Below are 13,616 nucleotides of genomic sequence, written 5' to 3' on the forward strand. Positions count from 1 at the left end.
GACCAAAATGAATTCTGATCCAGGGACCCACATTCTTCTTTCTAAAAACATGCCTGACTTGTTCAGATTGTTTTCACTTTTCTAGACATGGTGTGGAGAGGAAAAATCAGTGCCCTGAGCTCACTTTCAATCATTCCTTGTTTTGGAAAACTTTCCCTGTCATTTTGGCTGTTTTTTCTCACAACTGAGTGGAGGGAAGGCCGGAATTTTAGATAAAAGACAATCAGCCTTGAGATCAAGGATTGCTATAACACAACTGTTCAAACACCAATTTGGGGATAATTCAGTTTTCAAATGGGGTTCAAGGAATGTATAATGGAGGCCTAGGGTTCTTAACCTGGGGATCTACCAACTATTTTAATAGCTTTATTTTTATAATTGGTTTCCTGTGTAATCTCATTCGTTTAAAAATATTTTTTAAAATGTTATTCTGAGGAGTTCATAAGCTTTGTCAGCCTAGGACCACCCTCCCACCCCACCCCACCCCCCACAAAAAAAAGAAAGGTTAAAAACTCCTAGAGTGGACAAAAGAAAGTTTTCTTTCCTCTGGAGCAGGTGGACACCTTGACCAGGGAACTGGCCTACATCCAGCACCCTGCCCAGGACCTCAGTAAACTGAAAAAGGTAGTCAATAATTAATACAACAGACAAAAAGAAGACAGTACTTTTTGAGAGAGAGAAAAGCTTGGTTTGATTTTCTAATTTAAGAAAAAAAAATACTGAAGTTATCTGTTACAGCAGGCTGGCACAAGGAAATATGCCCAAAGAGAGGCTTTGTGTCCAAGCCTGACATTCCAATCCCTATTAACATCCACTGCCATCACGGGAAACAAAGGGCCCTAGTGTCAGGAAGGCCCAGGTGGGCCCAGGCCTGACTTTCCCAGGGTCTACACATGCAGGAGGGAAGACATCGATTTGAGAAACCAACAGGTCCCAGGAGGAGGGGTTCTCTGGGAGCAGGTTAACCCTGACAGTGAGCTGAAGCACAGGAATTCTGATCTAAGTAGCATGAGAAGACACCCCCCACCCTCTACTGCGAGGAATGTACAGATAAAGGGAGGAATTCCAACCACTCTGTGGCCACATTCTTCTTTTATCTGTACCTGCAATTTCATCAGTCTGGGGGGTCTGTCCCTGTCCAAAATCCTGCCACCAGTGAGGATCTGTCACCTGATGCCTGGGGAATGGAAAATGTAATGCCCTGCCCATTATTATAAGGTTACGTGAGTCAGAGGCAGGATTCGGACCCTTTCATAAACTGACTTAGTGATGTTAAACTATCAGGGAATTATCCAACCACCACTAAAATATAATTCTTCATTTCAGTAAATATTAAACACCTACCTTCTTGTAGGGTCATCGAATATTAAGAACAGGGAAAGCAGAGGTCATGTGTCCAACTCCTTCAATGTACAGATGAGTGTAGTGGTTAGAGCTGGAATTGAGGACCTAGCTTCAACACCTAAGACACTTACAAGATATGAGAACCTACTCTGATCCTCAATGTCCTCATCCATAAAATGAGGGGAATGGTGGCACCCAATGTCACTCTAGAAAGATGATCTGGAGATCTTATTTTATCCCCTTCCTCTTATTACGGTCTACAGTGCTACACAGACCCTGTCCTCCAGTATCACCCCCCTTTCCTCTGGCTCATGCCATCCTTCTCCTCTGTCTTTATCTACTCAGGTCCCATCAAGATCCACTTCTTCCAGATCCCCTTGGCCTTCTCTTCTAGCCAAAATCTCCTCAAATTTCCCACATCTCTTTCTTTGAAACTTTCCTATGCTGTATCCCCTCACTCCTAGTTTGAGTTATTTATTGATATAGCTTCACCGAAAGAAAGGAGGCAAGACAGTACCGATCCTCATACTATTTGTAGGCATAAGTGTATATATAGCTGAAGGCATTTGCTGATTTTCATAATTCATATGTAAATATATGCATTAATTCATCTCCTATTTATACTGTATGTATCTTCTGTGGAGACCTCCATTAAAACGCAGGCTCTGTGCCACTGGAGATTGCTATAGTCTTTGTCCTGGTATTGCCCATCACCTACCGAAGAGTCTCCAAGATAGGCGTTCCACAAAAGAGGAGTATGTAATATAATCCAACATTTACTCAGGACCTACTATACCCAAGGTGCTATGCTGGGTTTGGGGAATACACATAAACTGAAGGTTTAGGAAACAAATCCCATAAATAGTTGGCCTACATTATCTCTGAAATTCTAGGCTTCTGTTTTCTGTCCCTCAAGTCTACTGGGGCTTACCGTCCTAGCCCAGGCAACAGGAGTATCCTCCAGCACCGTTACTAGGGTGACGTGGCCTTCTGCAAACCCTACCATTTCCACTCAGGCCTAGGAGTGCTGAGAGATAACAAAAGGCCAGTTGATCTCCACACTTATCAACTGCAAGCCAAGTGGAGCTGCTCCAAGTCAGAAATTACATTTCAGGCCCTTGACCTTGCAGAAAACTGCCAGAGAAGGTTGCCCCAAGGAGAGCGCTCAGATGCTCCAGGGTGAGAGTGTAGCAGTTAGCTATTCCAAGGTTGGTAAGAGCGTAAAATAATAAAGTACCAAAGTATTGGAAACAGAATCCTTACAGAACAAGTCAACACCTACAAAACTGGAGTTAACACGATTTGGTGGGAGGGGCTAATTAGTACCAATCCCCACTCCTTCCCCATTCCCTACACTCCTCTAATGAAAACTGCTGGTTATACAAGATTTTAGGGATAGGGACTAAATCTGAAATTTCAGTGCTACCTAATGCTAGGATTATCCCTAGCTTACTTTTGTGTATACAATTTACATGTTGTCTCCAGCATTAAATGATGAGCTCCTTAGAGATGGTTGATTCCCTTTCACTTTGGCCTTAGCACTGAACATGGTGCCCAGCAGAGAGCTCAGAAGATGCCTCTTGACTTGTGGGGACTCCCAGATGAGGATAATCTCTCTCTCTAAGTACAGTCTTAGAGAGCTTTCAAGAGTACCGAGAGGCTAAATGATTCCCCCAGTCACCTTAGCTGTGAGGATAACTTTCTAAGTGGTAAGACACTCCACATCTCACCATGCTTCATCAATACTGGCCGATCCAGGCCTAAGGGGCGGGAGGGGCCTTGGAGGAGATGCACTGTACTTTTCCTATTATTAACCCTTATCTCTGTATTAATTGTAAGCTTCTCAGGTTCCAAAGATACCATTCTGGCTTGCTTCAAGGACTGAAATCCTCAGGGATAATGGGGAGGGAGAACATCCTCCCTATTCAGTCTGTATGTCCTCTGTGTAAAAATAGGAACATCCCCAGGACGCTAATTTTAAAGTAAATTTCCCATTGTATAAAAATAGTTACACCCCCTAGGACATGAATTTTAAAGTTGGCTTTTGAAAGTTCAGCTTTCCTGCTTGATTTGGTCTAAAAATGACACCTCGTTAACAACATTCCCATCTACCTGAAGGTTGCCCTAGAAGGCTTATCATTCAAGATCTTGCTTATAATGAGCTCAGAAAAGAGATATGTTCAGGTGGGGCTTGTCGATAACAGAAAACAGGACAGTGCCTAAGCTTAAAAAACCACAAAACTCCTACGAATATGGGTTCAGAAAGACCATTTTAGTGCCATACTATAATCAAGCCCTAGAAATCATGGGAACAGATGCTTTGGACTCATTAGGACTTCCATGTAGAAGTGGTTTCTGCCCATGATAAGAGAGAACTCACAAGTTTCAATGAACCCTGGGCCAGAATACTCCAGCAGAAAGTCACCCCCATGTCTCATTGGCCCCCTGACAATGAGGAAGTAGCATCCATCTAGGCCAAACCACACCTGAACTGTATCTTGTCTACAATATATTAACTATCCGGGTATCCTTTGTCAACATTACTTCTAAGTCCTAAGTAATTAGGAGGTGTGGTGGCCAGAACACTGGAATCAGGAAACATGTAGTTAGAATCTTGTACTAGATACTTACTAGGTATATGACCAGAGTAAAGTACCTTAACCTCTGCCTGCCTCATTGCTAAAAGGGGGCTAATATTGGCACTTACCTCCCAGGGTTGCTGAGAGGGTCAAATGAGAAAACACTGTAAAGTCTTTTTCAAAGAATCATGTCCTTATGGAAAGAAGCTACTTTGGCCTTCAAAGATGGAATCAAGCAATGAATTATGTTTGAAATGAAATATAAATAAATTTCCACTTTTCTAGGTTAGCTCTCCCTCCTGAACTGTCTGAAAGAAATGGCATCTGGTCTGATGAGGTGTAATTATCTGAAGTCATCCATGTACCCCATCTTCTGCTGAAGACTAATTGTTTTGGCCTGGACTTCAGCCACATCTGGTGGCTTGGACCACGAAAGGAGAGAGTGTGTCAAGGCAAAAACTGTCTCTGACATTTTAACTTATAGAGATCACAGGGAACAGAAAATGATACAGGTTATGAGACACAAAAAGACAAGCATGAAGAGGAAACAAGGCACAAAAATATTGTTCCTATGCTAAGAAACATGTTGGAGCAAGCATGCCAATTCACAACAGAAATTCAAGTGACTGGGCATTTTTCCATATGAGATTAAGATTATAATTTTTAGTCAAAGTTTGTGTGCATATATATGTGTTGGCGGCAGTGGGAGCCAGGGTGGGCACAACAGAAACCACCACTCATATATATTTATGTCAAAACCAGACATAGATCTACTTTTTTTCCCCATCTGGACCTATGAATTTTAGGAGGAACAATTCTTGAAGAAAAACTGCCCTCTACCAATCCAAAAGGACAATTAGTCTGCAAATGATCACCTCAAAAAAAGACTGACAGCTTGTTTTTATATCAATGTCATTTCATATTCCTTCTCTGATTGGCCACCTGAAAGCCTGAGGAAGTCACCTGATACAGAGGCAGGTGTCCAGATGGACAAAACCCCATGAGTCTCTAAGGTGGGACTTCAACTTGAGGTCTTTCTTACTCTAAGGCAAGTCACGATGAGTAGTCACTTATCCATACCTATATTTCTATTTCCTTACATTTATCTGGGCATAAATAGTACAACACAGATAAATATATGTATACACAGATACTGTTATAAAGATATAGGGATAGATATAGATATAGACATCGGTGAAGACATAGGCATAGCTGCTGATGCAGGCATGGGTCTAGCTAATAGATACCACTGTAGTATCAGTGCCTTATTTGCAACGGACATCTTGTAGACTGAACTGAAATGCAAATTTCTTCACTCAAGATCACCTAGGCACTGTAGGTAAGGGGAGGGATTTGAACCTAAAAGTTTTGTCTCAGAAACTGCTTCTTTTTAAAATACACCATGCTGCCTATTCACTCTACGTATAAATTTACTGTTCTCTCTATCTGTTCATCCATCAATCCATCCATCCATCTATGCAAGAAATCAGCTATGTATCATATCATGTACCATATCCATCTTATCTATCACATCCATCCATCCATCCCTCCATCCATCTATCCATTCATAGTCAACTATCCATCAATCATATCAATCTATTCTATCCATCATATGCTATCATGTTATCTACATACATATTATATCATGTCATCCTATCATCTATGCATCCATCCATCTATCCATCATGTGATCTATCTACCTGTTTTGTGAAAACAACATACACAGAAAAGAAACTTTTATTTTGAAAACCAAGCAACTCATGGATTTACCTTGGGAGTCAGAATCATTGGATTTGGGGCTACTTCTTGCTCGCCTCTCTGCCTTCTTGACTCCGGGGCCCCCGCCACCGCCTCCCCCACCACCACTGCTCCCGGCATTGTGACCTTTGCCATAGCCATTGTAGACAGCAGTACAGTTGTTCAGGTGGCTTTTGTAGAGAGAGGAAGGGGGGCTGTTGAGACGATTCTGGCGGTCGGTCTGGCGGTCCTTCAGTTTTTTGTGCTGGGGCTTGCTGTACTGGTCTTCTCTTGTAATGTAGCTGGACATTCCATATAGTGGTATGATTTCTGCAACAAAGGATGAAAAGTTCACTGAAATGACCCTGGGAGCCTCTCCCAGTAGCAAGGGCTTTCTTCCTCCTCAAATTACCTCACTGTACTTATTTCAATTCAAGTTAAGCATTTATCAAGTATCCACTGGGTGAAAGGCACATAGTTTATCTGTTCGCATGCTTCAACCCTGGAGAAGAATGTTAAGTACCCTGAGGGCAGGAGCAGTTTTCCATCTGAATCTCTAAATCCTGGGTGCCTAGGACTGTGGTTTGCTAGGGATACAGAAATGAACCTGCATTTATTAAATGCTTATTATGTGCCAAGCACTATACTAAATGCTACACATGCTAAACATACTTAGCATTGGATCATCACAACAACATTGCGGGAGGTAGGGGCTATTATCCTCCTGTTACAGTTAAAAAAACTGAGGTATTTAGTGTTTGCTGAAATCAGATGACCTGAAAATAGCAAAGGATATCAGCACCGTCCCACTCACCTTGCTCTCCGTATAGTGTGGGGGGAAGTGGGTGCTGTGGGAAAAATCCAGGTGGCATATCTCCAGGTCCTGTGACGGGTGGATAGAAAGCCGTGTGTGAGTTGTGGATAAAGTGAGGATGGTGTGCAAGGTACGGAGGTAAGTGATGGGTTGGAGAGATGGCCGAGGGGTAGCTTGGGGGGTAACACTCAGGAGACTGGGGCGTGACCACCACTCTGCGGACTCCCGTATTGTCTTCAATCACCTACAGAGGAATGAAAAAGGAAAAAATACGTTACCAAATGCTTCGAAGATGTACGTTGACTAAGATCATCAATTATCTTTTCTTTCCACATAAAAAATTTAAGTGTAAACTCACTGCAAACTAAAAATAGTAATAAAAATAGCTAATATTTAAATAACACTTTGTGGTTTGTAAATCATCTTGAAGGATTACTGTCACTTGATCCTGGCCAGCTCTGTGAGGTAGGCATAATTAGCATCTCCATTTTATGGATGAAGAGATTGTTCCAGGGTCCCGTGGGGAGTAAATGTTTGAAGCGGAATGAAAATACAGGGCATACTGACTCTGATTAGGTTGCCCTATTAATATCACTTTTAAAAGACAAACTAATAAACAGAAGATGGACTCATGAGTTGGTTTACAAGCTGAAAATCTTGGCAGAGAACACTGGTCTCACCATGAGAGTCTTCTCACCACCCACTTATTTCTTTTTAAGCTGCTGCAATCTGGTTTTCACCTACTGGTGTACTAGGAAAGGTCAACAATAAATTCCTCAGGGCCAGTTGCAAATGCCATTTATCAAGTTAACAAGCATTTATCATGACCGTCCCATCCTTGAAAGTAACTCCCTTGTTTCTTGACTTAAGGGATACACTGCAGCATTAGAGTTCTGCTATCTCTCACTCTGGGCCACTTTTTTCTCCTCCAGCCTCCATGGTTTCCATGCTTGGTCATACTTCCATCTGTCTATCTTCTCTCCCTAGATGGTCCCATCCATTCTTGTGGCTTCAACTTTTAGAATTAGCCAGGTATTTTCCAAATCCTCACCTCCAATCTCTACTTCATATTCACTTGTGTGTCCTGCCATTTGGATGAACCTCTAACGCCACAGTCCAACTGAAAACAACATCCTTCACCAGACTTGGGTTTGAGGGACAGAGTTCTTTTTCATGGCTAATTTATAATGCCAGATGCACCTTCTCCCCACCTTAATTATTAGGTTGAATGCATTGCAATGGACAACCTGTATACATCTCAGAAGGATGACTGTAGGACTAATCTACTGTCTTTGCTCACCTATGTGTATTTTGTATTCATCAAGTAGAATACAAATTCTCTGAAGGCTACAACGGCCTAATTTTTATTTTTGTATCCTAAACATCAAGTATAAGACCTTGCCCATTACAATAAATTCGTGCATGATTGAATGAATGAATGTCCAAAAATTTGTAATAAATAAATTCAGCCCTTGGAGAATTAGAGCTGGGGGTGGTGCTTGGGGGACACCTTCTAGTCCAACCTACTCTCTTTATAGATGAGAAATGTGAAGCCCGGAGTAGCTCAAGAGACAAGACTGAGATCCTGTAGTTGGCAAGTCTTATAGCTGTAATTCAATCCCAGGTCATCTGCCTTCACATCCCATGTTCTTTCCAGGGTACCATGCTGTCTCCCTTAAGAAGCCTCTATTGAAATAATTACTTGAAAATTTTTTTGGAGGAGGCAGAGTCAATATGGTGGAAAAAGGCAAGGATTTATCTCAGTTCTCCCAAATTCCCCTCCAAACAACTTCAAAAAAACACCAAAAAACCTCAAAACACATTCTGGGGCAGCAGAATCCACAAAAGGATAGGACAAAACAATTTTCCAGCCTAAGACAACTGAGAAGGTCAGCAAGAAAGGTCTATCACACCAGGGTGAGAGTGGGGCACAGTTCAGCACAGAGTGGACCTCAGTAAACAAGGAATAGGTCTTGGGGCAATTGAATGAACAAAGGTCACAGCAACTTTTGGAGCTCTCAGCCCAGAGTACTGGGGAGGCAAAACTGGTCAGGAGAAATTACAGGAACTCTGGCAGTGGGTGTAGCATCTTTTGTGTTAGCCATACTGAGATTTAGGTCATAGTCTCAGGGCAAGAAGGAGCATCAGCACACCAGAGATTGTAGCTGCAGGTGAGCAGAGACCCTGGTCATAGTTCCAGGGTAGAAAAGAGTACTTGTGGTCACTCACTGACCAGAGCACAGGTCAGGAGGACAGTGACCATACATACGTCTCCTCAGATCATACTACCTTGGAAAAAATTGAAAACTTACAGACTCCCCAGATCTAGCTTTGAAAATAGCTGCTGCAAAGCAAAAACCAATAAATAACTCCCTATCACCCCGCCCCCCCCAAACGTTGAAGTTTGGGAAAAGTGTCCCCTCCACCACCCAGGGCTAAGCCCAACTTTAACATAAAGTTAAAAGTCAAGAAATAGACTGGGAAAATGAGCAAACAATAAAAAACGCACCTGACCACAGAAAGTGACTGTGGTGACAAGGATGATTGAAACACAAATCCAGAAGAAGACAAGGAAGTAAAAAGTGCTACGTGCAAAGCTTCAAAGAAAAATGTGAATTGGTCTCAAGCCTAAAACAGAATTCCTGGAAGAGCTCAAAAAGGATTTTAAAAATCAGATAAGACAAATGGAGGGAAAATTGAAAATGACGCAAGGAAATAATGAAAAAATTGTGTTAAAGGAAGCACAAAAAAATACTGAAGAAAATAATACCTTTAAAAAAATACAACAGAATAGGCCAAAAGGTAAAATATACACAAAAATCCACTAAAGACAAGATCTACAAAAAACATGGAAAAACTTACATGAACTGATGCAAAGTGAAATGAGCAAAACTAGAAGAACATTGTACACAGTAACAGTATTATATGACAATCAGCTGTGAATGACTCAAATGTTCTCAGTAATACATGATCTAAGAGTATTCTGACAAATTCATGATAAAAAATACTGAATCTGAATGAGGTTGAAAATTTCCTTTTTTTTTTGGTCTTTGATTTCCTTCATAACATCACTAATATGGAAATGTATTTTGCATTACTGCACATGTATAACCTACATCAAAATATTTACATTCTCACTGAGGGGGGTGAGGAGGGAGGGAAAATATTTGGAACTCAAAAATATAAAAAATGAATGTCAAAAATTGGTTTACATGTAATTGGGGAAAGATGACATATTAAATAAATTGAATGACCATATCTAAATGTGTGTATGTACATGTGTGTGTATTTGACACTCATATAATTATTTATTTAAGGAGGAGGGAAAGCCCTACCTCTTCAAATAGGGTTTTCCCTTTTGTTACTCCTGTAAAGTCCTCTTTCCAGTCCTCCTGACAGAACAGTTCTACTGTAGTCCGATATATCACCCCCCAAAAAAACATGAAATCAAGTAATAAGCAGGGAGTCTCCCTTGGTTTGAGCTGAAGGGCACAATTTGTAATGAGATGCCACCTCTACTTATCTTATGCCTAGACTGGGCTCTAAAGTGAAAGGCACTTGGAGCATTAATACTTTCATCACCAAAGAAAAAAATCGTTTCCTCTTCAAAAGTTAATTAAGCAAAGGCTTAAAAGACATCTTAGAATTGCCCAGACAAAAATGATTTCCAATTTTAGAATAAAAATAAAACTTTCATTCGTTTGAGCATCGGAACACAAGTTTCCTGATATTTTTAGGCCGTCTCTTTCTAGAACCCAGAGCCAAACATGATCATTGAGAAAGGGAAAGGAGAGAATATTTAATGACTCTGAAGAGTCACATAAACTGAGTCAAGGGAACAGGGGGGGGGGGGAAGACAGATTCCCTTTATTCAAGTGTTGTCGCTGCTGTTACATAATCCATGACAGAGACAGATCAGAAAGCTCGCTGAAGACATGGGGACCAGCCTGAGGCACTTTGGAAACATCAAATAGTGTTGATAATGTCAGAGGAAATCTTAATACCAGGAGAAAGGGCTCTGCCAATGAAGAGGCTGAAAAACATCTCCTTAACCCACCTGTCTTAGAGGCTGGAAGCCTGCCTGAGAGGAAGAGGTTACTGATGGCTGTCCCTGATGGCTGGACAACTTGAGAGTAGTTTAGAGCAGGGAGGGGGGGGTCCCTATTTTTACAGATGAGGAAACCAAGGTTCAGAAAGAAGAAAAAATCACTAGCTGAGGGTCATATGGGCTGTGATGGAGCCAGAAGGAACGATGGGGGCATGCTCTGAGGATCTTAGCTTAAATTTCTCTTCTGGTATTTATGATTTCTCACTTCTAAGTTTCTGAAGCTTTGGCTCCCTAATGTGTGAAGTGAAGACTTGAGATCACTCAATTAATTGAGAAATAAACCAATCTCTCAGGACCTATTTTACCTTGTATAAAATGAAGGCATTGGACCAGAATTTATCCTTTGCAGCTCCAAATCCATTCTTTGTTTTTTGTAGCCCTAGTGCCTAGGACAGTGCTTGGCACAAAAGACATATTGAACATTGATTGAGGGATGATTCTAAAGTTAGAGCTCATTAGTTCGAAATAGTCAATGTGAAAAGGACCAGAATCTGTGAAATCTGACTGACTCACTGACTCCATTTCTATACAGTTTTGACTTTCACCAACCAGAGCCAAAGATACTTGGGATTATTTTTCCAACATAATTGTATGGCTGGAAGGAAGCATAGATCTGGCCCAGTGTTCTTAATCTGCAGGTGAAAAAGCTGAGGCTCAAACTCTATGATGGTGAAACTTGGTTCCACTTTGCAACTTACTCAAGGAATTTGTTGTACACAATTTAACGCTAAAAGTTTTATGGCAGCTTTTGATAGACAATGTTAAGGTTGGGGCTTGATTTTTATGAGAACACTCACTAATAAAGCAAGTGGTTGTTAATTTAAATATCTCTATATGGATCCTTTAAAAAAAAAAGGATTCCCCACCCCAAGAAAGTAATTCCTTATAAAAAGCAATTAAAAAATAGGAAAAATGATAATGAGAAGCAAAACATAGCAAAATTAATCAATGCAGTGAAAAAAAAAATCTGGCATGATGTTTCCTGCTTACGAATGCACTTTCTCCACATCTCTACAAAGGATGATGTAGGTTTGCTGTCCATTCTTTGGGGTTATGGGTGATCTTTCCAGTTTTATAAGATTCCATTTGGATTATCTTTTATGGCTGTATTTCTTTCAACATCCATTGTTTCGGTCAGGCTATATTCTTCTCATGCCTTGGCTATCTTTGCATTGCATCAGGTCACAGAAATCTTTCAAGGCTTCTTTGAACTTCTCATTTCTCGAGCGCAGTATCATTCCATTGTATCATAAGGATTCTCTAATGACTGAAATCCTCACCATTTTTCACCAGTTATTTCAGAAATGGAAGGGGAGGGGAGGGTAGTGATGTCAACAGCTGCCAAAAGGTCACCTCCCAAGCAGCAGCTCGTAGGCATGATGAACTGACCTTTGGATTTGTAGTCTGGAAGACTCAGAGCTCAAATCATGCCTCAGACCATTAAGTCACTTAATCTCTCCCACCTTTCACTCTTGATATTGTAAATCTGTTGAGGGTAGGGAGTCTTTCTTTTTATTAACTGTATCCCCATTGCTTAGCACAGTGCCTGGCACTTAATAAATTCTGACTGAATTAGAATGGATTGGACCTCAACTTTCCTCACTGTGAATTGGGGAGAATAATAGGACTCATGTCATAGGGAGGATCAAATGAGATCACATAGGTAAAGTGTTACGTAATGGCCATTTTTTACTGTAATTACTGGTAAGGAGTAGTTGCAAGGTCCCATACGTTGCCCATGATCCTCAGTAGAGGCGACATCAATAGGAAGGCTCTCAACCTTAAGACAAAACCTCCTGCCCATTCTCCACAGCAAGTGGCCCTGGAGCTGCAGGACAGATATGACCACTGATTGGTGCCTGACCTGTGGTTCAAAGTTGGCTCTGGAGGCTGCAAAGGCCAGAGCACTAGAACAGAAGGGACAGGGAAATCCTAGGATCAGCTGGAGGACCCTCAAATATTGAACATATCACCTGTGAATGGGGCAAGTGCCTTCACTGTCAATTATCACCTTTCTCTTATACTAGCTGATAAATCAGCTGAGATTTAGATCATGCTATCAGATAGGCTCAGAGGGAGAAGGAACAGTGGGCTAACAGGATGGAAACTCTAGACCTGGAAGGAACAAGTCCTTGTCATTTTACATATGTGGAAGCTAAAGCACAAAAGAGTGACATTTCATGACCAAGATGGTACTGGTAGCAAGCAGTGGGGCCAGAACTCAAAGCCTTGACAATCATCACTTAAATCTATCCACCTTTAATCTTAAATTTCCAACCTAAAGCCAGGGCAAATAAAACCTCGAAAACAAACACTTCTGCTCAAATATTTTTCTTGTCCCAATACTGACGTCAATGGGCCTTCATTCCAAACTCCATATTAATTAATCAACTAGTTTTTATTAAATGTCTTTAATGTGCCAGACTGGGTTAGGTGTTGTGAATACAAATAATTAATCTCAGAAAAATGGTTCAAGGAGCGGTTATGTTGCCTGGGGGATAGGGGGAGGCAAAGAAGGAAATTAGTGACCATTTTCAAGCATATTAGGGGATACAACATGCGGGATGGAGGGCAGCTGTCTGAACTTTCCCAAAGCTAGGACATAAGGAAATAGGTTTATTTCAGAGGGGTGGGGGATTTAGGCCAGACATCAGAATTTCCTGCCTGAAGCAGACTGGAGACACTGGAATGTGCTCTGTTCCATGGAAGATTAAGGAGAGGATGGCCCAAAGTCGGTGGATCACACAGATGGGCTGTCTAGAGGCCTCTCAGCCCAACGTTTATAGGGAGAGGTAACTCAAGTGATGGTCCACTCTCCAACAACGCTGACACTATCACTTCAAGAGAAAGTGATATCAAGAAAGTGTTTCTAGGATTAGCTCAGCAAACCTCCTGGGCTGCCATCATGAACCACATGAGCCTCTCTCAAGTTTGGGTCCTCTATGAGTCTCTGCCAAAGTGGGAAACCCAACAAACCTTACCAACCACCTCCTGCCATCAACACCTAAATGACCTTCTTTGGGCACATGAGGAA

The 13,616-nt window shown here is 41.4% G+C and overlaps 1 protein-coding gene across 3 annotated transcripts in view; it reads right to left on the minus strand.

Annotated features, from left to right (window-relative positions):
* FNDC3B (fibronectin type III domain containing 3B) overlaps positions 1 to 13,616 on the minus strand; it is a 373,090-nt gene that overhangs the window by 131,609 nt on the left and 227,865 nt on the right. For all 3 annotated transcript variants that reach the window (XM_072618464.1, XM_072618466.1, XM_072618465.1), the window contains exons 5-6: positions 6,475 to 6,718; positions 5,694 to 5,990 (exon numbers count right to left, since the gene is read on the minus strand). In XM_072618464.1, coding sequence (XP_072474565.1) covers positions 5,694 to 5,990; positions 6,475 to 6,718 — 541 coding nt within the window. The remainder of the gene's footprint in view (positions 1 to 5,693; positions 5,991 to 6,474; positions 6,719 to 13,616) is intronic.

This window comes from Notamacropus eugenii, chromosome 6 (assembly GCF_028372415.1).
Source record: "Notamacropus eugenii isolate mMacEug1 chromosome 6, mMacEug1.pri_v2, whole genome shotgun sequence".
Lineage (NCBI taxonomy): Eukaryota > Metazoa > Chordata > Mammalia > Diprotodontia > Macropodidae > Notamacropus > Notamacropus eugenii.